This window comes from Nelusetta ayraudi, unplaced genomic scaffold (assembly GCF_046127955.1).
Source record: "Nelusetta ayraudi isolate G7.1 ecotype Tasmania unplaced genomic scaffold, CSIRO-AGI_Nayr_v1 ptg000042l, whole genome shotgun sequence".
NCBI classification, from domain to species: Eukaryota; Metazoa; Chordata; class Actinopteri; order Tetraodontiformes; family Monacanthidae; genus Nelusetta; species Nelusetta ayraudi.
The window spans coordinates 8,238,897-8,265,137 of NW_027466092.1; the positions used below are offsets into that span (position 1 = coordinate 8,238,897).

Here is a 26,241-nt window from a genome sequence, read left to right on the forward strand (position 1 = left end):
CTTAGTGCCTTAGACAATGAAATCTACGGTGAGGAAAATGGATTCAGGGCTTGAGGCTTGGGTTAGGTGTCAGGAGGTGAGGGTGAACAGGGCAGGGTGCTGGTAGAGCAGGAGTTCATTGCTTTTTAATTCCCCTGATACACAATCAAACCGAGGGCTTCTTAGGTCCCCAAACAGTTCTCCCCTGGAGACTCGTTTAACGGTGGGCGCAAGCCTCACATTTCATAAATGTTCTGCACAGTAATGTCTGTCTCTGCTCATTACAGACAAGACTGGCTGTGATGTGCCACCAGGAGGTCCCAGGAGGGGGCGGCGAGTCCTCCGTTGGGGGTAAAGACCTCGGACGCGTCGACTCATCACTGCTGACATGTACACAGCCTGCTGGTTTCCCAGCAACATTAAAGAATGTCTGTTTGTTCCTTTGATTTCTGCTGCCGTTGCTTGACATGCTGTCCGAGTAAATCTCTAAAGTACAAAAGCCCAATAATTCAATCATTTGTCACTCGTTTCCAAGAAAGTGTGATAACCAAGTGTGTGTGTTGTGTGTGTGTGTGTGTGTGTGTGTGTGTGTGTGTGTGTGTGTGTGTGTGCGCGGGGATGGGAGATGGGGGGGTGTTTCTCCAGAAGACATGGACAGTACAAGTGGCAGTGAGCTGAGTGCTCAGAGTGTGTTTTACTTTCTGCTGTGAATGTGTTCCAGATAGCGCCGCTGATGGTTATCTTTCGGAGAGAACTCTATTGATTCAGCTGCGGTAAATAATTGGTTGGGCCTAGAAGCTGTCATGTTCGGCCTGATTGGCCAGCATTGGTGGTCCGGAGCAGTTATCTTCCCTCCATATCCCTTCTCTGATCCTTCTTTAGCCTCCTTAGGCCATCTCTACATTTTATTGATTTGGACCCTATATGACCAATCTCCATCCCTTCAATTTGGCCAATAATCCCTGTCCCAAAATCATGGGTTACATTTTATCCCCTACCCAACTCCTTGTTCTGGTGCAGGTATAGGAGCCTGGTGCAATTTTGGGAGGTGGAAAACGGGAAAATGAGGAAAAAACAGAATGAGGACACATGGTAGGGTCAAGCATAATGGAAGCTTGCATGCTTTGCCCTACTTTTTCCTGACAGCAGACCACATTAGGACTGAAAAGTGAGGTTGGTTAGCTTGTGGAGGTCCCTTGCATATTTAATTTCATGAACTCTCAATGTCAAAAAAAAAGGAAGCCTACGCATACATGTAAGTGATAATGCACATTTCCTAATTAACATCCCAAAACGCTTGCAGATTTAACACTGAACAACAACTCAAAAGAAGAAGAAGAAGGAGCTGACTCCCGATGGATCCTCTCAGAGTGAACCTCATCCTCCTTGCTTCCCCACCGGTCTAATCCTATCCACTGGGAAGGATGCATGTCAAGTTTGGGAGGCCCTCGCCCACGTACTGCACGCACAGCGTCCCCCTCGCAGGGGCCGAAGAGTCGGGCGTTGAGAAGACCATCAGCGACCCCGCTTGAAAGACCGGGGGAACTGCAGCTCCCAGCGAGCCAAGAACAAGAGGGTTGATTATCCAAAACCCACAAAGCGCTCCTTTGAATCAATGGAGGAACGCCTCATTTAGGCTACAGTTCTGGGGGATAAAACCAATACATGCATATAATCCACGCAAGGCTGGAGAATCGCTAGAAAACACCCGTACAGGGACTTTGTGACGTTTAAATGTGGTTTAATAAGGCATAAATGTATTATGTGCGCTTACATGACAACATTTTAAAAGCGACAAATGACGGAAATGGGCTTTGATGTAACGGGTCAGTCTTTGACGTAGGAGGTCTCGCACCATCAAGTGGAGGGTTAAAAAAAAATCACTTTTCCGTGTTTTAGTCCCGCGGTCAGCAAACACAACGACCCGCGCGCTTGCCGCCGGTTTTCTCACTGGCTGTTCGTGCAGATGGACGTTTGTGGAGAAAAGTTGAGGGGAGAAGAGCCGTGAACTTCCTCTGAGAGCTGCCACGTCCGACTCCCGGCGCAGTCCCACTTCCTCTGGAGCACAACCCGGCCGAGAGGAGAGAGAGCAGCGGAGGACTGGGGGAAAAGCTTGAATAAATTAACGGTAAAAGCGAGCAAACACGCCGTTTCTTTGCGCCCCCCCCCCCCCGACCCCCCCTTCCTTTTTCGAGCAACGCAGACGTGTTGGTGATGTCATAGCGGCGACGCGATTGTTTCTTGTTGCAAAAAAAACAGTAGAAGCGCCGACGCAGAAAACGTGGGGGGAGGGTGGGGAGTTTCGTCCTGTTCTGGGTTTGTTTGGAAGCGCCCCCCCCCTTTTTATAACTTTGTCAAAGCTATTTGTCGCCCTCCGTTAGGTGCTGTGCGCTGCGGGTGATATAATGACCGTGTTGTCAGATGGGGACGAATTTACAAAATCAGGTTTCCTGCTGAGTCTCAACGGGAGGCTGGGGAAAGTCGTCGCACTGCTGATATTGCTTTATCTTTTGTTTGAGAACAGCGAGATACACACTTGGAAAGCGACCTGCGTCCAAAATAGTCTGAGTTATGCTATAGAATAAGCGTATCATTTTTAATTCCACTCCGAAATGCAGACACAGATGTTCAGTTACGTTTCCCACCCCCCGCGGAGTTTTTTTTTTTTTTTTTTTAAAGCAGCCTCTCACCATTATTTATCCAAGGATCTCCTGAAACCAGCCTTCAGTTGTTGGATTTCTATTGCAGGCTAGTGAACAGCTTTGGCAGTATTTTCTAAAATGACAATCAAACACATTTATACTATTGTGAAGTTGTTTCCGTCTAGATGCCATGCAATAGAAAGAGTGTGTTCTCTTGTTGCAGTCATCCATTCGAAGCTGCATCCTTTCTCCACGAGAGACGTTTGAGATGTTTCCATTACTTTTAGCGCAAGAACTGTGATCCTCATTTCTGCTTTAAGGTTGTGGTGCACAGCTGCAATGTTCCCCTGTTTTGAAACTGATATTGCAGTGATTTTTTCTTTGATTTCTTCTAACATCTCTACCACTAACTCAAAAATGTCACTCTTCTCCTTCTGTTCACACACACTATTGTGACATGTCATGTGGACCTGTGTACGCAGCTTGGCTAATTCCAAGGTCAATAGAAATGCACAGACATATGCTGTCTTGTACTTCACACATTTTAAGATGGACATATGAACAAGTCAGCTGCAAGTTAAAGTCGGGGGGGTGGGGGGGGTGGAGCCAACATATGGTTTTCACCAACCCCGAAGATGAAGAGCAGTACCATGCCCTCTGTGACATCACAGAGAACCAGTTTTTAGAATTGATATTCAGAGCATGCAAAAGAAGTACAGACTATTCTATTTTTTTGACTAGTTGAGACACGTTATTGTCAGAACACATTAGAGAAGCAAATCTTGTAAAACACTGAACATTTCACAATTGAACACTCCATGTTTTTTTCTTTAGGTCTGCCATGTTACCCAGGCTTCCTGTTTGTACCCTGATGTTCCTGCCAGTTCTGCTGGCGCAGGGCAGCACTGCTGATTCACCTGACAAGAGCCCTCCGCCCATCAGTCGCCCACCTCCGCCTCCTCCTGGTGATCCTAGCTGGACTCTTGGTCTGCGGTTGTATCAGGCCCTCCGCTCTGACTCTAGCTCGGTGAACACTGTCTTCTCCCCTGTCCTTGTGGCCTCCTTGCTTGGAGCAGTGGGCAGAGGATCAGCAGGCACCACTGCCAGCCAGCTTCAGGAACTCCTCAAGTCCTCAGCTCCCTCCAAGACTGTCACCCAAGCTGGGGAGGTCCTGTTAGAGTCTTTGAAGAGCTTCACGGCCTCCAATGGCAGCAGCTTTCACCTGCACGTGTCCTCGGCCGTGTTCTCCAAGGAGACACCCGCAATCAGCCAGGTGTTTTTAAAAGATGCTCAGGGAAAATTCAAGCTGCAGCATCACCCCCTGGGGAAAGGGGACGGAGAGGCAGACCTGAAGCAGCTCCGTGCCTGGGCTGAAGCTGTTCTTGGCGGCCTGGAGGGAGCTCCATCCGCAGCTAAAATCCAGGCCAAGGCTGGGGCTCTGATACTGGCTAATGCCTTCAGGTTCAAGGGTGAGTAACATCGTATAAATATATATATACATATGTATATAAATGTGTGTGTTCAGATCACCTCGTAAACTCCGGTCAGCGTTCGCAAAATGTTGGACGATACATCACAGTGTTTGGGTAATTGGATGTGGAAATCATAAAGTGGCATGCAAACATACCATCATCCGTCACTGTGTCCAAAGGAGCCCTGGCTCTGGTTGTTAATGAAGGAACGCTGTAGCCAAGTGAATATTTCATTAGCATGAGTATGGCATAACGAGTTGGCTCCATGTTGCATGGCAGCCAGACCGGTCTGAAGCAGACCGCTGTGCTTTGAAACGCTCGAGTCATTTGCAATTCCAGAACGTCCCCAAATTGAAGATGTTTGCTTCACGGGATGAGGAGTCCTGGAATATTAATATGGCGAGCACATGAACTGTTTTGAGCGTTCAGACAGCAGAGAGCCTGTGCTGCCGCTTTGCCCATTACCCTGTGCGTGTGCCAGCGCGCGCGACCACGCTGCGGACTCCAGCTGGTGGACGCAGCAGATAAAGGATGATTCCGGGGTCTATCACTGAGCGCTTATTCATCTTCCATTGGGGGGTGATGTGTCATCCTAAATAATTAAGTAACAAGTGTCCAGGCTCGCTCCCTCGGTGTCACGCCTAACATCTGTGCCTGGAACACTTCAAGTGTGCAGCAGCACAGCTTGGCTCAGATCTGTTTCTTTGTGGCAGGACTTGCAGCAGAGGGGAGCGAGTCGGTGTTTCTGACAGTCAGAAGCCCCATCTGTCAATGAACAGTTGCATCCCGTTAACATATCCACGTAATCCCTTCTCTGAAGTTCACCAATGTGCCCGTTAGTGTGGAGCGGTTCCATTTTGATTTGGCTACTAAAGGGTTTGTCAAACTATATGAGTTCACCGCAAGTCAAAGAAAATAACTTTTCAGCAACATAGTCTTCTGGCTGTTTTGGTTTTTTTTCAGTATTTGTGCGCCCGCTGATGTAAAATCTCATTTTTTGTTTGCAGCCTTCACAAAAGATGATGATGTGTTAAATATATCCGTCTGTTCCGCTCGTTCTTTTTGTGGCGTTTGTCTCTGTTTTAGCGCTTTTGTCGTTGCTTATCGCTTCTCTAATCTACCCCGGGCTCCTGTCCCCTTTTCTTCCTGCCACATGTCTCTTGTTCACATTCTTATCTAGCTTTGCGTGCCTTCATTCCTTCTGTTCCCACCTGCAGGTACTCCTTTTATTAGGTGCAAAGAAAGAAAGGCTGCTGAAGTGAAAACAGGTTGCAACAGAAAAAAAAGAGACAGCCTGTCATAAAATAACTGACAGAGTATATGTTGATAAGCAATTTAATTAATTTTCTTTGTTTGATGTCTCGACTTTGTTACCAAAGTAGTTTTATTCTGTGTACCGACCCTTGTTGGCTGCTTCATTAATTTCATGGAGGAAATATACAAATTAGATTATGGCACAGATTGCAATGCACAAATTGGATTATGGAAAATTGGATTCCTTTATTTTTGATTCATAATTTAACAGTGGTCACTACTTTGCATTTCTTTCTCTTTTAGCTGCCTCTACAACTTTGTTGTTGTAAATTTTCATCATCTACTCGGGGATCCCAAGGCAATTCTTTGATAATGGAATTTTTTCAACCTTGCACCCTCTAACCTTACGCAGCAGCTGGGTTACTCATGTTTCACCACTAAAAATCTCCCTCATCCATTTTGTCAATCTCCAATACAGTGGTTTCAGTCCATCTAAATTTCCAATTCAGATTCCATTACAGGTCAGATTGCTCTGTGTATAAAAAGGCGGGAGTTGCGTGTGAGTTTAAGCTGTGATGACAGTGAGGAACGACTGCTTGAAGCGGCTATGAAAACCCACAGAATAAGACCAGGAGCTACTAGGAGTTGCAAACAATGACCGCTGCTAAAGGGATTAGCATGGATGCTTCAATAAGCCGTAGTTTATCAGAGCTGGATGCCATTTTCACACTGAAAGAGGATCAAAAGAAGATACTGGAGGCTTTTCTTGGTGGAAAACATGTTTTCACTTTACCCCCAGCCTTTGGAAAGTCTTTAGTATCACTGTGGCAAATCGCAGCTAAACAAAAAATGCGACTCGGCTTTGTGCTCCTGTCTGAGCCTGAAGTTTACTGTTTAAATGGGCGAGTCTGTGAGTGATTGGATTTTATAGCAGAGCCGTTGTCTCATTGTTTACTTTTGATTGATATTAATGTGGAATTGGTGTGATTAATGTGCTATTAATTTGATATTAATATTAATGTGCCCTGCAAGCACCGGGGCATTAAACCTATGGCTAATGTTGGCTCTCACACCAATCGAGAGCCTCAAGCTCCAGCCCTTGTCCGAACTGGCAGAAATAAATGTGATCGGCCGACTTGAATACGCTAGTTAAAAGGTGAGTCTCATCACCATTCAAGTTCTGACTGCTGTCTGCAGATGCTCGCCATGGACCTGATGGATGTGTGAGATACGTTTAAAAGGAATTAAGAAACCTGGTGTGCCAGGCTGTTAAATTTTTGGCTGCAAACATATTCCGCACATTAAGTTTAGTGTGACTTTCACCCTGTTCAGTTAATTATTAAAGAGGTGAATTACAAAGCACATCGATGCCCTTCATCCCTGGGGCTGCAGAGAAAAGGAAGGTCAGGGGCCGTTAGTCATGGACAATGTTTATTGTCAAGATATATTTAAAGAAAAGGACAATGGCAGGAGAGTTACAGAAGGGGGGGTTTCTGTTGAGGAAGGGGACGAAGGGATGCTGAAAAAGCTGAAAAATAAAGTGTGAGCATAAAACTGTGAAAAGTAAAGAATGGGGTGGCCTTTTGAGAGAGCAAGAGATTGACAGACATAGCGGAGAGACGTAAAAAGCCTACCTTGGGAGTTCCAGTCCACGGCCGTTAATTAATTCAGGCTTTGTTCCTGTTTTAGACAAACAAACACTGGAGACAGAAGAAGAAAAAATAAGATTATTATAGAGAGGAAAAAAAAACAGTGAGAAAACGCAACAACGGAAACAAAATTCCCCACATATTTAACCTCCAATAATAGCTTCTGAAATACCACAAGCACTTGGAATTAAAAGCTGACAAAGGGGGGGGCGGTCAGCCCCATTGCTTGTGCTCCAGTCTGAGCCTGAAGTTTGCAGTATGAATGGGTGAGTCTGTGAGTGATTGGATTTTATAGCTGAGCCGTTGTCTCATTGTTTACGTTCGATGGATATTAACACGCTCAAGTTTTCATGCGGCCACTGCGGCCCCCACAACGCACACACACTGCGAAGAAGTGATTCTTCATTAAGACATCATCTCGACAACACGGCAGCCCTGCTCCTCAGGTAACCTGCAATGGGTTGTTTGTGAGTTCCCGTGTGATCACATTACGCCCTCTGATGTTATAGAAAGAAGATCACATGCCTGTGACTTGTAGCAGCACGCCTGAGAAACCAGGGTCACATTTTTGTCTTGCTGGGATTGGCTGAGATCCAAAGCAGCCTGTGTGACTGTGTTCTGAGAGCCACCATCAGGTTGGTGGAGTCAAACCTTTCATTTTGAACTGTTGCTCAGTCAGCAGTAGATTTATTCACTGGCAACAACTAACAATAATAGGTTAGTTGCATGCTAGCAAGCTAACTCATTAAAACATTAAGATCATGAACATTAAACATGTGATTATATAAGAAAATGGAGATTTACCTCAGATTTATTAAAAATACACGATTTCTATCTATCTATCTGTCTATCTGTCTATCTGTCTGTCTGTCTAGCTATCTGTCTGTCTGTCTGTCTATCTGTCTATCTATCTGTCTGTCTGTCTGTATGTCTCTTTGTCTGTCTGTCTCTCTGTCTGTCTGTCTAGCTATCTGTCTGTCTGTCTATCTGTCTATCTATCTGTCTGTCTGTCTATCTGTCTGTCTGTCTGTCTATCTATCTTTCTGTCTGTCTATCTGTCATGCATGTGTCTTTCTCTCTGTGCACTGGCTTTCTAAAACTTTCTACTATTTCTATTTTAGTTTTCATGAATCCCAGTGCCTGGCTGGATGAAAGGGCCAACGACGAGTCTTTTTAAAGTTTCTCTGGCCTTCCGTCACCTCGGCATTGTGCTATGAGCAGGACTGATCTTTTCGCACAATTAATCCACAATGAAGATCATCATTAGTTGTGGGCCTTGTTCTGTCCCAGGTGGCAAACACACAAACACAAAGAGGGATATAAGAAAGTGTCATCATTTTCTGTCCTCCTCTGTCAGTCCTCGGTCCCCTGCAGGATTAGATTTTCTTTTTCCAAGCGCCACGCAGAAAGTCTTGTGAGTCTTGTAATTCCTCCTCTGTCTGAACTTTTTCAAGTGACAGCTGTCATGGCGCCAGGGATGTGCGGCTCGGTGGATGGGGCAGTTTGCTCTGATACACCTAATGGCAGCCTCAGCATGGAGATTTCCAAATGGGCAGCTGATATTGATGATTCATGAGCAGTGTCAGCCACTTTCCCCGTGCATCAAGTCCATATTTATTTATGAGCATGGCATTGTTTAACCCGATGTCCACCTTTTCACCTCCCTCAATCATTCAATATTTCCTCCCCAGCCTGTGCATGCAGAGGCACTGGGTAGTCAAGATGTCTGTCCTCTGTTTGTTTGGCTGTTTGTCCAGGGCTGTGGGAGAGGGAGTTCAGCGAGGAGAGCACAGACCGGCGGACCTTCCTGGGGAAGAAATACACAAAAGTGGCGATGGTGCACAGAGCAGGTAAAGACACACAACAAAAACACGAAACACAAACCACCCAGGTTGTTGTAGGCTGTCCTTCCAGCCGGCAAATAAATGCACCGCAAAGCAATTCCATTTCCAAAATGTGTTGAGCATCTGCAAGGTCCAATCTGCCCGCTTTCTCTTTATCACAAGGTACCTAATGATTAATTAAACACGCTTTTCATCCTCTGCGTCTCGTCTGAGAAACCACAGCAGGCCAGACTAAATTTCTGCTCTGGTAGCATCGTAGCAGAGACATGGTGGGACACTTCTTTTCTGTGTCATGTTGTTTTCTAATATGATGCCTTATTTATGTCCTATGTCTTATTTATGCATGCCTTTATGTCACAAGTCCATTTCCATCCTAAGGTTGCATTTAGAATATTTTGATTTTTGTCCAAATCTGTTGTGATGTCTGCCGGTTGTGGCTCACTTAACGTTTAAGAGCTGCGGTGGCTGACATCCAAATGCACTACTACTGCGAGCTCATGCACTTAACTGCTCCTCGAAAAACAAAGTCCTCAGTTCGCTCAAGCCTTTTTCTTTCCCCTCGTCTCCCCACCCATATCACCTCCTCCTCTTCCTCCTCGTCGTCCTCCTCCTCACCCTCTTCCTCTTCCTGCCTTTCTGCCAGGTTTGTACCATTTTCATGAGGATGTGGAAAACATGGTGCAGGTCGTGGAGGCGCCACTGTGGGGCAACAAGGCAAGCATGGTGCTCCTGATGCCCTTCCACGTGGAAGGTCTGCAGAGGTTGGACAAGCTTCTGAGCGTCGAACTGCTCTCCAAGTGGTTGGATAAGACCAATAAAACCAGTCTGAGCATCTCGTTGCCCAAGGCCAACATCACCAGCACCCTCAGCCTGCAAGTTAGTACGTCAGATACATACATTTTGGATTGTAATGGATAATAATACAATGTATCTGTGTCACCTGACCTTGGCTTTTGTTTTAAATCTAAACTGTAAAGAAATAATCTTGGAGATATACATAAAACGCACCATGTAGGGGAATATCTCATGGTTCTCTCATAGTTCAAGAGTGGCACTAAAATATATCCTTTGCACTCTACTTTTGGACTTGATATTCTGAAGATCAGATTTTATGCTGAAAGGATTGTGTAAAGCAGAGGCATAGACTCGGCTTTTTAATATCTTCGAGGTATTTGGATCACACGGGCAGCCTTAGTTTTAGTTCCGTCTTCTATATTCTGCCTTTTATATATTTTCCATGTTCACGCAGCACATCATTTTTCACTCCACTTCATCGTGTTGGTTTAGAGCTCCAGGAAATCTGGCCATCCTTCTCATTGTTTCATGCATTTTTTCATCCTTTTCTGTCTCGGGCTTTGCTTATCTTTTCTGTTCCTAAAGCGGTAAATCTTCCTCAAATTATCCATCATTCTCCTTCTTCCTCCTCACTCTGTGCCTCGGATTTTGTCTCTTGCTGCTCTGCCTTCTTCTTCTTGTTCATTTAGTATCTAAAGCAGCTGCCTGTCTTACCTCTTTCAGTGAAATGCAGGCAGGATGATTTTGAGTGACATGTCTTTCCACTTTACCCCTTCCCCTGGAAGAGATGGACATCTAGCTGTACATCCAGCACTGGGCCCCCACTGCCCTCAGCAAAGACTCTAACTCTGGCTCTTGCTAAGCTAGCAGGAGCCCAAGGATGGCCACGGCCTCCGGCTCCTTCATTCATCCACTAGACCTTTTTTGGCAAGAGCACAAGGGTCATGTCGCAGCCCAGCTGGTAGTGTGTCTGCATCTCTGCACCTGTTAACCCCAGGACTAGCGAGGTAGTCTTTCTGAGGCAGGAGGGAGGAGAGCCAGGAGGTGCACAAGGCACACAGTCTGCAATTGAGTGGCTTCTGATGCCAACGTGAATGCATGGGGGATGTTAAAGTTCAGCCGGGCAAAAGCAGAGGTTTTGTCGGAAGGTTGGAGAGTTTGGGGACAAGTGGAAGAGCACGTATTTGACTGGGTCACAGCGTTCACTGCAGGAGCTAACAGCACAGACCATTTGCTAGGACCAAAAAGGCTGCAGCACCTCGGAGACTGTCGTGTTGCTGGAGATCTGGATGGGTTAAAGGAAAGTTTAATTTTTAAGCCCGTTGTCCCTCTTGCACTTGAAAAATATGCTGGGAGTCTGCTGATTTCATCAACAATGAAAATCATCCGCAGCCTTGGCCTGAATCGCTGTTTTAAAATAAGGCAAACAATGAGTGAATGCTAATACAGTGGCTAAAGGAGTGGTACATGCTTTGAATTCCTCAGAGCTGTGCAGCAAAGCCCATCCTAATCCTGCTCCTGGTGGATTTCTGACCACTACTGATTGCAGAGTGTGTGTTAAGTTCTTTCCTTTACAAGCAGCGTGCGCTCGCTCCTGCCGACAGCCACACTCACTATGACTGACTATAAACCCGTGCATTATTCTTCCTTTGTTCAACACTGAGAGTGCATTGGGCTTTCCTGCACTACGTGCTATTACAGTATGGATATGTATTATAATTGCATTACATTGATTTTTGCATTTTATTGTTATCAGCTTGTTGAGCTCTTTGCCTCTTCAACTTTAAGAAACTGTGTGCCAAAAGACTCAAGTTCAAGACATTTGCACTTTGTGATGTCACAAAGGGCAATGATCATTCTCCCAGGTTACTGATGTCACATTCAGCCAGTTGTTTGTTCCACTCTCTGAGATCACTTTTCTTTCATGTGAAGGGTCCAACAAAGCATCATTTTCAGTATTTTAGTGGGTGGCTGTGAACAGAAGGCTAAATTTGATTGATTTGGGATGGGATTGAGTCTATGTGGCTTTATTAATGACTCTTTAATGAGTAAACTTGGATTTTCCAAGGCCGAGACAGTGACAATAGTTGTTTGTGTTGAACTTAAAAGGGAGTTGGGAGACAGTTCACTGCAGTCTGACAGATCGAGAGGGCAAGAATGCAGTAGCCATGTCCCCAGTGACTGCTTCACTTACTGCAGACTTATACCATATTGCCTTTCCATGTATACCCTAATATAACATCACAGACGGATGAAATCCACTTTGCCCTCTCTGCAGTTTAGCAGACCTCCCTGAAGCAGCGCTGTGTCATGGTAAAAGCCATGCCCGGAGGTATGAGACTTTGACATTAACGTAGCCGGGACACTCTGGGGGAAGGAGTCTGCAGCGTGGAGCCAGTGCTTGAAACAACTCCATGTGACACGGCAACAAGTTTAACCAGGGCAGAGAACAGAAGACACACTGTCTTACAAACTGCTCCCATCTCCTAGAGTCATTTTGCTGTAAATAACTTGAAGGAGTTGCACTCCCCTCTGATTCCCTCTGATGATATAACCTAATTACAGACAAGCGCTTGAAGGTTTTGACCTCTCGCTGTCTCCAGGAGTTGTTGTCCCCCCTCTGTTTGCTCCCGCGGGAGAAAGACGCACATCGGAAGAATTATTCCAAAACGGCCAAAGCTCTGAACAAACTCTCCGTCCACTGCCGACTCCATGCCAAGACACTGACAACCTGCCATTCCTAGTTTGCCCATCATTTCTATAATTGGGTGAGTCAAATAATTTCTCAACCCCGTAGAATTAGACTATTTACTTCACTGCCTGACTGGCCTCGAAATGACCATTTCAGACTGACAGTATTTCACCATGTTATGCTGGCGGCCGACTAGACAGGTCCAACTCTGGGCTCAGTCTGCCTCCCCTCACCAGCTGGGTAGGAAGGAGCCCGATTCATGTCTTGGTTGCATCCTTTATTTGTCCAACTACTCCTCAATGTGTTGAGTAAACACAGTTTTCTGACTGCTCTCACTCAGATGGGTGCCTCCCTAATCTTGATTTGCACATATCAGACATGCTTAATTCTTATAAATCACTCTTCAGGCCGTCTCTGAGGGAAGTCAGTTGTCAAAGAGATGAAGCAGACTGGTGCTGGAAATATCAGCAAGCCGATATGTTCATGTCACGATACGACTGGCTTTCATTTATTTACTTCTTCTTTGTCTTTTGTGCAAAAATACAGTTTGAACTATCATAGCCAGCTGACAAATGTTCATCATCCCACATTGTATTGTTGGCTCAAGTCATTGAATTGCATAACACACTTGACAGTCCTTTGACAGTCCTTCTACAAATGGCAGGTGTGCGTAGTCACATTTAAGCAATTAGTTGAAGTTGCGTTTGTGTTTTCGACCAAACAGAGGCAACTTCATAAGCATTTCTGCTGTATCAAAAAAAAAGGATCTAATTCTATTTGGTAGATCTAATGTGTAACTGTCTTGTACTCTCACTCGTCACAAGTCCAATGACCCAAATAGGACTGACGTTCGGCAGGCAAAGTGAGCAGGGGAGGTGAAGGAGGAAGGTGCGCCTGTGCAGCGAGGGTCAACGATCGCTCGGGGGACAAGGTGGCCAAGAGTCACCCACGACTATAAATAGCTGGAGGAATCGGCCTTTTTTTCCCCTCTCTCTCTGTGCGGATTTGCTGCGTTCTCCTCTGCTGAAGGGCAGAGCATGGCCGAGTCTGCAGCCAGAGATGCAGAACCCTCTTAACAAGCCTGGCCCCCGAGGTCGCCCAAGAAACCACCCTCATCGCTCTCCCTGGCTGCCTTCGATCCAGGGCTGACCTGCACACAAACACGCACGCACGCACACGGCGGTACACATACGTGCACACTAATGGTCAAGCTTGAGCTCTGCTGTGACTGTATCTCCGGTCCTGTGACTAAGACATATGAGTGTTCACCAGAGAGCTCACTCAATCACGGCTAATGAGGTCAAAAGGCCATCAAATATTTACAAGAGCACACTCCAGCGTATACAGCGTAAAGGGACGGCCACCGCACTCGTGCGTCATATGAATTAATCAGACGTGTTCCATGGCCTTTCATTTGAAGCCTCACTAAAAGCTTGGGTTTTCTTTCTCCCATTTTCCAACTGCGCTGAATCAGTCCGGCAGAATAATACAACAGAAAAAAAAGCGGCCCGCGCTTCTGTGCAAGAGAGAAACAAAGGGTCCTGACCATGTAGCAGAGGTAAAGGCCTGTTTACAAAAAAAGAGAGAGATGACAAGAGCTGTGCTGCTGATGAGACTGAATAGAGAGGAAGCGAGGCTTTGAAGCCTCAAGAGAGCCGAGAGAAAGAGAGGGAATCAAAAAAATGCATTAAGTGTGCCCATGAAATGAAGCTGTGATGATGCCAGATCACAGCCACATGTTGCACGCTTGAAACCACCCACGCAGTATTCTAATGGTAGCATCGAGCTGAGGAGACGACTGTGTGCATTGACGAAAGGTGACAACAGCCCCAAAGAACCATTTTGCTTGATTTTCATCAACACCCGTCTGTGTGTGCGTGTGTGTGTGTGTGTGTGTGTGTGCGTGTGTGTGTGTGTGTGTTGGGCTGATTCTTGCCATAGTTCAGTCATTGTCAATTGTCATCAAACTTTTCTCACTTTTGTTTTTTTATTCTGTGCCGCGTCAGCAGCGCGGCAATACAATAACAATGCACAGTGTTTCTTAGAATTGTAAATAATTTTTCCATAGATCGATTCCACAAATAATTTTAAGCAGAGCAACATTTACATTTATCTTTGGGATTCATCTCGTGTCCATTCATGTGTAATGGATGGACACGAGATGAATGGTGTTCGCATTACAAGTGTTTGGGGGGAAAAAACAGGAAAAAGAATATCTTCAAATGTGAAAAGACTTTGTTGTTCACATTCAAAGCTGGCCAACCATATCTGTTTGTGTCACTGCAGCAGTGTTGTCCGTCTGAAACATTTTTTTTCAACCAAGTGAAGCCACTCTTGCCAACATTTTGTTGTTCTTTCAATGTTAAAATGCCATCCAGTTGTCATAAAACCAGCTTCTACTGCAGCGTAAAGGTCTTTGGTTGGTAGGTAAGCTCACGTTCCAACCGGGTGTCATCATAAAGGGAGAAAAATAAACATGAAATACGATAAAAGTGAGGTGACGTAGATGCAATTTTCAGACTAGCTGCTAATAGTTTGGAGAGATGGATTAATAAGATTACTGAGTTGAGTTTAAGAGATTTTATTTTAGATTCATCATTGTTTGTTGAGCTTATTCTCCTTTTTCAATTGACTTAACACCTCACTGTGTGTAACCCTTTATGGGAAGCCAAAAGCTCTTTTTCCATTATCACTTTGCAACACTCCTTCCAAATAAGATAAAGTAAAAGCAAAACAAAGATAAACTGCAATTATTTGCAGATAAGCAGTGTTTACTGATAACACCCTAATGATGTGTTGCAGAGCTCATGACTGACTGAACCTCACATGGGCGCCGCTTTAATATGCAGACAGTTTCCTCCTTAACCCCAACACCAATAATTTGAGAAGCTTAAATAGCAATACCTTTTTCCTCTGCTGTTTATTTGAATATGGGTCCAAATTCACATTAGCAAATCACTCCACCCCATTTTGTTTCATTCAAGGTCTAAATTATTTTTGTAATCAACTTTCTATTTATCTGATTATCATGTTTTTTCTCTCCGTCTCTTTGCTTGTCGTTGCAATAATTGGCACGGCGGACTGTTTTTGATTGATACCTCCGTGTTCTTTTTTTGTACAAACACGACAGTCAGTTTATTGAGAGATTGAACGGAGAAAAATATGCTTAAGACTTCATTTGGGTAAGTGTGTACTTCGCTCTGCTGGATTTTCAAAAGCGTTAAATGCAATATGCCAGCTGCAGACAAGAAACATCGCCACACAACACGGGAACAAACAAATGCATTATGCCTGCACGCTCGGCTCCGCAGACAGCAATCGCATCACATTATTGCAGAGGTGACGCAGTCAAAAGATGTATCTACCTTTTCAAATGTTGACGCTAAAAAACCTTTCCGCAAAAGCCTCTGTGATGTGACAAATGTACTTTTCTCTCTTTTTTTTAAAAAAAAAAAAGAACCTTAAGTTACCTTTCCAGACTTTTTTTTTTTTTTATTGAAATTGCTCATCTATTTTGCAAGGCGCAGCTGTTTCTAATCCCTTCCTCCTCATCTTTCTTTCATCCCCGTCGCCCTTGTTGTGGCTGCCTGCTATCGTCGGCAGCCTTGACCCCCTCGCAGACGCAACTGCAACACGCTCGGGGCTGCCACAACTTATCCACTCAAAAAGCCCCACAGGTACGCCCGACAAGCTACTTAGTGGACCCGACCATCCAGCTGAAATAATGTGACGCGTCGGGCTGCACGCCTCAGGCCGAACCAACGCTGAGGAGGAGGAGAAGGAGGAGGAGAAGGAGGAGTAGGGGGATGAGGAAGAGGAGGAGGAGGAAGAGCGAGAGGAGGAGGGGGAGGAAGAGGAGGAGAAAGATGGGGAAGATGAGGGAGGAGGAGGAGGAGGAGGTGGCGTCTCTCTGACGCTGTGTGTGAGGCCCGTCGTCGGCTCCATCCAACATTCATGCCGCGCTGCGGTGATGAAGGGCAGCCAAAGAGCACCCGCCTTTTTTTTTTTTTTTTTTTTTTTTCGTCCCGTATAATGTGCCGCCGCCCCTTTTTGCAGCGCGAGAGACCTCCTCCGACACCCGCGGCCTGTTTCCCCGTCGTTGAAGCCACGGGCTTCCTCAATTTTTAAAGACTCGCAAGGAAATTAAACAAGTGCTTTTTGCCTCGACGAGCATGGGGGGGGGGGATTCAGGAGCGAGGACCCGGTTCACGTTGGGTTAGCGCCCGTCTATTTTTAAGCTCCTTAGTGGGGGGCTACTAAGGAGGGTGGGGGGAGCACCGGCAGGAAGGAGGGAGATGAGTAGAAGAAGGAGGAAGAAGAGGAGGGGGAGGAAGGGACGCGAGCGACGTTTGTCTCCGGCGGTTTGGAGGAACCCCGGTAGTGAAGGAGGAGCAAGAGAGAAAACCTTGAAAATCATGGGAGGCCGGGGGGAGCGGGAGGGAGCTGGAGGGTGCGGGTACCTGGGCGAGCTGGCCTGTCAGCGGGGAGAGAAGGATGAGACGGGGTGGGAAAAAGAGCGAGTTGAGCGCAGAGAGACGGAGAGGGGGAGCGAGGCATGCTGGGTAAGATGAGAGATGGGGACGCCAGGCGAGGGGCAGACAGTGATGTAGCGGGCGGAGGCAAGGCAGGGACGAGGAGGAATAATGGATGAGGACAATAGAAGTGCATCAGTGCAGGAGGTGGTGTGTGTGTCACTGTGTGTGTGTGTCACTGTGTGTGTGTGTGTGTCAGCACGGAGAGAGCCCTGCATGACGACACGGAGCGACAGATGCCTACAACTGTATATACATCCCCTCATTTCATGTTTAGCCATAAGCCGACATGATCCACTTAAAGCCGCTCTTGCGTGCTGGTTGCGTATAGTCGAAGCAGAATAGCAGACGATTCTACGCGGATTATTAGCCAAAAGCCATCAGCATTGCGGTGGGTTCGGAGATGAGTTCCAGCAGTGGTGGGACGGCGCCGTAATTCCTCCTCAGCGCTGTCATTGTTAACAAAGGGAAAATAAAGGCTGCTTTTGTTAAATTGAGACTGAACTTTTAATGTTACAGAAAAAAGGGTTACAGGTGAGGTGTACATAAGTTAAGGTCCCACTCTTAGTACGGACATCGTAGAGGACAGGTGTCAAACTCTGGCCCGCAGGCCAAATTTGGCAGTGTAATTATATTTGATAATACTGAAATCACAGAATGCTCTGCTGGTATTTTGGCCCGTCAATCAGGACAGGACATCCATCGAAGGACATTATTATTACTAAAGTGGTTCTTATTTCATTATTTTGAAATGTATTATCAGCCCGTGGGAAAAAAAAGTTACTATGGAAATTAAATCAGAAGGCTGCTAATTAAAAAAAAAAAAAAGCCATACAATTTTTAGTTAAGTTTTTTAATTTGAAATTTAAATTTGCATGTTTAAAATATCAAGGCATTTATTGTATAGTTTTGCTAGTTCCATATTCAGGTTGAAGCAAGTCCATGTGAAAAGGTTCACTGTTGTGTCTGGAGGAAGAGTTTTTCAATAAATATCAATGTTGGTCAACGACTTTGTCCAAGTTTTACATTTTGACCCCGCTGTCACGGAGACACAGCTGCATTCCATAACCTTGAGCCGAGACTCCAGCTTCAACAGGAAAGGCAATTTGAGCTTGTTTACAGGAAACCCCTGTCATTTAAAACCACGAACGTACGTGACGACATCCGCCGTGGCACCGCCACTTTTTTTTTTTTAGCATCTGCAATATTAAACGCTGCCCAATGATGCCTCAAGGCCCACCCACTGCAGCTCCTTCCTGACTCCTCCCTTCCAGCCGAGACCCTCGCCCTCATCCACGCGCACGCACTCACACGCAGACACACTATTCCACGCTGCCGCACACCCACACATGCTCTCATCTGGCCCCTGGAGAAGCCTGTCACTGTGAGTGGCCCCCTCTGCCATGGGAGGATAAACTACCTGTCAGTGGGACGACTTTCTCTGGAATTCATATCAGAGGGAAAAAACAAAGGAGGTGCCGAGGTCACGGGGCATCACTCTTAAATTATTCATCGTCCCCTTCCTCCCTTCCGTCTCCTCTCTGCCTGTCGCCCACTTTGTTCTGCCGCCGCACAACAAGGGCAACTGTCGGCCGCCGTACCCCCGTCCCCCTCACACCACCACCCCCCTGCTCCTCCACCCCACCGCTCCATCTTCTCAGCTCACGGTGGAAGCGGACGTGGCCGTCTTTGCGCTCTTTGGGACGGACTCGACTCCGGAGGCTCCGTCCGTCCCGCGGCGAGGCGAGGGAAGCGCACCGTGCGTCTCCCGACTTCTGAGGGGTTCGCCGAGTCATGAAATTTTAAAAACGCGCTTTCCATTCCGCTCATCGCTTGGTCCTGCCCGCACGCATAATTGATCAGCGTCCCGGTGGCCACGTCTTTGCATATACGCCCGTGGGACGTCAGCGGGTTTCCTGAAAGTGAATCTCATGCTGAATCTCCTTCTTTCTTTCTTTCTTTCTTTCTTTCTTTCTTTCTTTCTTTCTTTCTTTCTTTTCCCCTCCAATCCAGGAAGAGTTGTCCGCTCTGGGCTTGACTGACGCCTGGGACCAGAAGGTGGCTGATTTCAGCGGGGTGTCAGTCAAGAGTAAAGGGAAACTCCACCTGGGTGCCGTCCTGCAGTGGGCGTCCTTGGAGCTGGCTGCTCAGGCTGGGAAAGAGGAGGGGAAGCAGCAGCAGGAGGTGGAGGAGCAAATCCAGAAGCCCAAGTTGTTTTACGCCGACCATCCCTTCGTCATCCTGGTTCGGGACAACGCCACGGGGTCCCTGCTGCTGATGGCAGCTCTGGACCACGCAGAGGGAGAGGCCCTGCACGACGAACTGTAGCGCCTCCTCACTCCAGCTCACATGTTTTTGTCCTCTTCACCTCTGTCTCCTCAACTGTCCCTCTCACAAACTCGGGGTTTGTACACTGAGACATTGTCATTCACTGTGGCACACTGTCACATCAGACCACAGCTGGCTGTCACTGCACAGGCTCCCGCTGACACTGACACGGCCGTGACCAGCGCACACACACACACACACACACACGCACACACACACTGACATGTACATGGATAAATAAATGTTTGCATGATAGTCTGTTACCAGAGTGGACAGATGTAGAAACTTTGGAATCTTCTTTGCCCTTCTATGCACCTGCGTGACACACACACACACACACACACACACACACAAACACATAGACAAACACATACTGTACATACACAAATACACACTTCTCTGGGTGATGATTTTTTTCTCCGAGGATTCCAGTCCCTCACAGCATTTTCTAACAAGTCCCCACAATTGAGAAAAAGACCATGTTTTACCTCTTTGCTTGCTCCAATTATCGAACAGTTTGCAAAAAACGCAGATTCCTACTCATCAGCTCTCTCTGATGTCACAAATAGCACTGATACTCATTCTGGATTAGTCACAACAGATGTTGTGAGCCAACAAAGCATTGTTAATCGCAGGGAGCCGTACGTGTTTTTAGCAGAAGGTCTAATTTGCAGTTTGCTTGAGATCTGTAGAGTTTAAGATAATAGATTCTGCAAGGTTACGCCACTGGCCAATGGCCGGAATGAATAATGATAAAAACATCAGGAAATTGCCATAACATGGGACCGTAAACATGATGGCATGTAAAGCACATTGAGATAGCCGTTGCGCTAGTGTGTATGTGTGTGTCAGTGAGTGTGTGACCAGCCAGTTGGAGTGTGCCCAGGAGGCTGCTCTCGGTGCTGGCCTACAGGTAAAGGCCCCCAGGGGCTACACCTGTGAAACAGCCATGGTTCAGCCAAGTGCTTATTGATGAGCCAGCTTAATGCTAATGGCTGCAATGAGTCAACAACACAGAGAGGACGGGGGAACCTTTTAATCCCCTAATACCACCAGGGATCAATGACACTGTCATGTTGCTGGAAACAAACTTGACTGACATTGCTTGACTTACATGGAACAACTTTATAATTAGAGCAATCTGTTGTTAGGAAGTAGGGATGGGGAATATGAATAGAAAACAGACGTGTCATTCAAGGATTATTGTTATTATTGCTAGATGACAAATTCTCACTGTTGAGATTTTTAGACAATATTTAACAAACACGTTGCCCATCCCTATTAAGTAGTCCCTGTGTATGCCTGGGCTTTGACGTGATCATGACATTTTTTTTATACTTGCCATGCAGTGTTCCAGTGTCCTATCTTGATTTTAATTTCAGTCACATAATTCTTTCGTGTATGCACTGAAATGTCACCAAACTTCTTTTTCCTCTCTGTCTTTATTTTCTGCTAACATTGTTACTTTATTGTCTGTTTCACAGTAAAAACTTGAAATTTGCATTTGAACGCGGCTACAATAATAAAAGCATTTTTTTCATTCAAAGAATTAAAGGTCTGAATAGTCATGGGTTTCTGGATGGGGCAGCGCATGATAGGCTCTTAGTTTCTGTAAAACACCTCCACTCACCTGATGTTTGCCTACAAATGGAAAAAAAGCGGCAAAAAAAATGCCTTCGAGATTTTAATGCTTGACAAATGAGAAGTAAAATTCCAATCGACATGTAGCCAGTGTAAACAGCACGTTGCCGTCTCCTTGCATTGTACCGTCCTTGATATTTTAAAATGATTATTAGCGTTGTTTCCCCTCCTCTTCTAGAACACTCAGCTATAACCCAAAACAAACAGGCCTCAGAGCCCCACCTCCTCCCATCACTCCTCTAATCTCCATCGCTCCGCCCCCTCGTTAGTCTCAGATGCAAAAGCAACAAAGCAAGGAAACTGTGGTGTGATGATGAAAGCATGTGACACTGCAAGCATGTGAATTGCTAGTGAACGAGTTTGACATGCGAACGTAAAGCTCAAATTTGTTTCTAGCATTCTTTCCTCCTCCTGCTTGGTCTGTTTTGTTTTCTGGCATCTTGTCTCAACAAGGGAGCAGTTGCTTGTCACTATTTACTGTTTAAGGGTTGTGGGCAATTTTTGCAATGGGCAGGAGGAGGCAGAGATCCACATGCACTAACATGGATGCACAGATATACCAGCTAGAAGAGCAGCTATAGATAGAAAATGTTGGAAATCAACAGACAGAGAGGGCAGGTGATGTGGCACTGAACCTCCGATGAAACCCTACTAGATCTTCACATGTGGGATGTTTTCAGCAGTTTACTTTTAACTGTGGGTAACTGGGTTAATCCACCATCCATCCAGTCTACTCACCAATATCCACTTTATTTGCGTCGACTTTATTCACAAAATGTTGTCTTTTTTACATCGACTTTTTTCAGGAAATTTTGACTTTTTTCACGAAATTTCAACTTAAAACTCAAAATGAAAATTTAAATGAAAATCTCCTTCCTGTAATATTTTATTCTCTTCTTAGTAAAGTGACTAATCCTCTTTCGTAGTAAAGTGACTCTTTAAACATTGAAAATTCATTACAAATGAAGCACAGCTACTTTTTTTTTCTAGTACTACTACTAACAGTTACTGCTATTTAAAAGTAATTCAGAGTTTTTAGTCTTCTTCAGGGGATCGTCATCATCATCACTGTGGCAGAAAACACAAGAACACAGTTAAACTAAAACACAAGATTTGTAGTTTCAGCTTCGGCGGTCCAGATTTAAAAGCTTAACGGGCCGCATATGGCCCCCGGGCCGCAGTTTGCCCACGCCTGGTCTAGACACACAGCGGGCCTGTCGCACGCATAGCTCTCAAATCCAATGAAGTAGCACCATGCGAGCACAGCTGTCGCACGCAAGGTTTCTTTTGCTCGGCAACAGCATGTGTCACGCGTGCCCGCGCGCGCCGCGCCGGCGCACGGATGAAAGCGCCGCGGTGACCTCTCTGCGGTGGCCCTCGTGAGCGGCGGGGACTCGTAAAGGTCAGCGCAGAGCGCAGGTACACTCCACACCGAACAAACCCGCGAGCTGGAATTAGACGAGGCGATGATGGATCCGTGGCCGTCTGCTGCGAGCACATCAATCGTGCTCATTGCAACGGCTGCTCCCCACTGACTCAACCTTCACATTTCATTCATCTCGGAAGGCTCACACGGACACGTGGGCGTCCGCACGTCGCTGGGCATCGTCTGACTCGTGAGGAAAGGGCAGAAGGAAAGCACGTTGCGCCGAATCCAATCATCAGGTTAGGGAATAAAGAGAAAGCTGAGGACACAACCATTTTTGCGAGCACGACGGCGTTCATTAAAAAAGATGTTTGAGTGTAAAATCAGAAGAAGGCGCATCAAAGCCTTGCTGAGCGCACGGACTGAACATGGGATGTAATTTGTTGAATAAAGCACGCGGGTTTGTTTACTCTCCGGGAAACATCAGACCGTTGATGTCTTTCTTGGAGGACGAACATACATTTGTGATGCGTCTCTGCCTCCTCATTTCAATTATGTCACCGAGCTTGAGCCAATAATTATTTTTCTCTCTGGATTACAGCGTAGCAGGCGTGGCTCTAAACTTTCAATGCGTGACAATAAATATTTCCGAAAGCCAAAACAAAGCCATTTATACATGACTTTGTAATCCTCTGCGCATTTACTCCCCAACATAAATTAAGTTTGGCCACAAAAGGAAGCAACCCTGAATGTTCTCGTGCCACTGTGTCTTCCGAACCCAAATAGAGCGAGAGTTCAACCGCGTTTAAAGTTGATGCGTCAGCCCTGCCGTCTTTCAGCCGGTGACGTGCGTCGCCGACGAAGAGTGTTTGGGGCAGGTAATTGAGTTGAACGGAGCTCGCTGCGATGTCCTGACACTATCACCAACAGTCAAGCTCCCCCCCGCGCTCTCACGTGAGCAAAGTGGTTGAAGGGAATTTCAATGTTTAATGAATGTCGTGCTTTCGCCGCTGCCTTCCACGCTGGGTTCAACTCTTCGGCAAGTCAAGCAGCAGAAAGAAGGGCGGGTGAGGGGGAAAAAAGAGCACTCAGAGTGGAGTCACCCCAGTTACAGTGCAGCACTCAGCCTCTAGGGGAAGCCAGCGAAGTGACTCCTCAACTTAGGGTCAGTTTGCTGGCAGGGAGGTTGCAGGGAACCCGTCATTTTCACTCCGCTCCGATTGAAATAGGTCAAAAATAAAAGAGTGTAGGCATTTGAAACGTGGAAAACAGCAGTGTTTTATAAATGAGTTTGACTACAGGGACAACTCAGTGTCATTGTGAACAGCACAACACTGTTTCTGGTCTAGTTCTAATACAAAGTCAGATGTGATGGAGGTATAGAGACTATGTATCGATGATAGTACCGATTTTTGTACTGTACTGATTGTGGTGTTTTTTGTGTGCATGCGTGTGTTGATGTTAATTCATCCAACCAAGAAACGTACTTACTATATACTGTAGCCTCTTGTTTACAGTGCCTGTACCGGCTGCTTGTGCACGTTTGTGCATGTGAATCTGCCTCTTCCAGTGCATCGAAACAGCTGCCCCACCACCATTACAAACAGCGAGGAGCAGCCACTTGTATGGCGGCCGCAGACTGGAAATCATGACAAAAACAGAGTTCTCATAACAGAAGCCGTTCCTTCAGATTCAAGCTATTTCCAGCAAAATTTGAGCTAACGTTAGCTCGTTCACTCGTTTGCACATTGGAAATGAGGGGAGAGCAAGGGTGAAGCCTCTTTGTTGGGGTTTTGGTTTACATGCTGTTTGGATTTACACGCTGTGCTCAGCTGCGCTCTCTAGCGGTGAAAAATCGTGTATCGCACCTTTGACTTTCTGTTGACATGTGTGGAAGAACTAGGTCTTGTAATGCCAGTGTGTGTAGTGACAAGCTCATCAAACGGGCCCTCAGTTGCTTTGTTTATAAAACATGAGAAATAATTTATGTAACTCATATAAATAATGTAAATCTTACAAATGCATCCATTCACTCTAGCGCTGAACTGGGTTTGTTCCTTTCGTATGGTGGAGTTTGTGCATCTGCCACTAAACAACAGTTTTTATTTTTATTCCATCTTTATACAACCACCACAGCCTCAGTGGCAGTGACCTTTCTAGTCCTGCAGCAGCGCAGATGGGCTGGTGATTAAACACCATGCGGCCATAAAAAACATACCTACTTTTTATCTTTTTGTTTTCTTTTTTTCAAAAACATAAATTACTAAACAAAAACAATTTTTAATACCTGAGACCAGTTATTTTCTAAAATATCTCTCGAAATGTTGCCCAGTGTGTATAAATAATGTTTAATCATCATTCATCCCCGCTGGAACCTTGCATTCATTGCCTGTGCTTGTCGTCACCTTTTTAACCTGTTTTACTTCACTGACTTTCTTTGGAAAACCACACTGCTTCCAATGCTTTAATGGCCTGGGGATATTTTCAAACTCTGGCGTCTCGTTTGTTGGTGTTGTGACAGACTTGGCCAAACGCAACCCATGTGGTTTGTGTAGGAGCCAGCGTTGCACCTCTTTGTGAAGGTTCCCCCTCTATTCAAAATGCATGGGTTTGGCATTAATCAGCGCTATTTAAACTCTGAACCACACAAATGATGACTGAAAAAACTCTTGGCAAAACTCAGACTTGGTTGGGGAGGGGGATGGCCACATTTCCCACACTCGCACTGCTTTGTCACTATTGCCTTAGTCAGCAGTTGATAGTGCATCGGCCCGAAGCAGAGTGTTTCAAGGGGCCCATATTAATGTTATTGATCATTGTCAGCTTTTGTGCTTCCTCCAACGTCAGATCACTGCGCACTGATGGATTTCTCTGTCTTTTTCCAGTAAAGGTTTCTTTTGCTTTCATTATTTCCTTTCAGTGTTCTTCTCCCCAATAACCTGTCTCCTTTATTGCACACAGTCCTTAGAAAGTGACAAGTTGAGAAACTGAATCAAAGTTTCAATAAAACCCAGACTGCTGTGGGCTTTGACAAGTGAGTTGGTGAGACTGGAGCAGTATAGAATGAAACCAGAGGAGGATATCTCGCTTCCAGAAAGATAAATAGTTCATGAAGCTGTTGACTTCGCCATTTTATTACTTTTGTCTCAGAATTGTCCACCTTCCAGCAGCACTTTCTGCCCACAAATTATTCATCACGCTCCCCTGCAGGACCCTGCTGCCAATCTCCGCGTTAGGACTTTGCTGGGAAGAAGGGAGTTCTTACGTGTCTGGAGCTGATGAGCAGAGGTGTGTGGATACTTGCCAAGAGTTTTTAAAGCAATCACATCAAACAATGCTGCAGAGGACAAAATAATGCTTTTTCTTTATTTATTGTTTTACAGTTTGGCAAAAAAATCTTCCCTGCCCTTTACTTTATAACTGGGGCAGATTGAGCAATCGAAGAAGCAGATTGTCCAAGTGTGTCGAAACAAAAGGGGGCCCAACCTTGGGCAAAAAGATCTTTAAACATAAACAAGGTAAAACGCAAAACTCTTGTTGAAATCTAGGATTTGGTTTTCTCATTGACCATGTTTTTATTGACATTCTCTTTTGTTGTCTTTCTAAATGTACTTAAAAAAGAAATGTTATATCTATGCATTTATGCTTCATGAAAGTGCCAGAAATCCACCTCCAATGGTGTGCACACACAATTAATTATTCCCTTCTCTTCCCTTTTGACAGAATGTCAAGCAAGTGTTTTAAAACAGCAAGGCATCACCTCATAATTATCCTGTATCTTCCTCTCTGCAAAACGTTTTATGTAATTATGTGATTACCTTCGGAAGGAGGAAAATGTGATTATTTTTCTCTGTCCTCCAGAGTTTTATATTTTTATGTATACAATAGAAAGTCCCAAAGCAATTACATAAACCCTAAAGTACTGACTGCTGTCAAAAGTAATGACGGTGATCAAGATAGAGTGAAAAGAAGGGAGAATGGAGGGTAGCGACAGTGTCAACCTCACTGAATGTAGATGTAATTATGAAAAGAGATGTCTATCAAAAT

The 26,241-nt window shown here is 45.6% G+C and overlaps 1 protein-coding gene across 1 annotated transcript; it reads left to right on the forward strand.

Moving 5' to 3' along the window:
* The first annotated feature begins 1,802 nt into the window (after nt 1-1,802).
* serpinh2 (serine (or cysteine) peptidase inhibitor, clade H, member 2) lies at nt 1,803-20,368 on the forward strand. Its single transcript, XM_076034057.1, has 5 exons — nt 1,803-2,107; nt 3,456-4,090; nt 8,754-8,846; nt 9,484-9,716; nt 18,873-20,368. The coding sequence occupies exons 2-5, from the start codon at nt 3,463-3,465 to the stop codon at nt 19,185-19,187; spliced, it is 1,269 nt and encodes a 422-aa protein (XP_075890172.1). The 5' UTR covers nt 1,803-2,107; nt 3,456-3,462; the 3' UTR covers nt 19,188-20,368.
* The last annotated feature ends 5,873 nt before the right edge of the window (nt 20,369-26,241 follow it).

Excerpts from the sequence above, each read along its gene's own strand:
- serpinh2 (XM_076034057.1), top strand. The coding sequence starts at position 3,463 with ATGTTACCCAGGCTTCCTGTTTGTACCCTGATGTTCCTGCCAGTTCTG. Across the intron at positions 4,091-8,753 it reads TAATGCCTTCAGGTTCAAGG|GGCTGTGGGAGAGGGAGTTC; the intron begins GTGAGTAACATC and ends CTGTTTGTCCAG. Across the intron at positions 9,717-18,872 it reads CCAGCACCCTCAGCCTGCAA|GAAGAGTTGTCCGCTCTGGG; the intron begins GTTAGTACGTCA and ends CCTCCAATCCAG.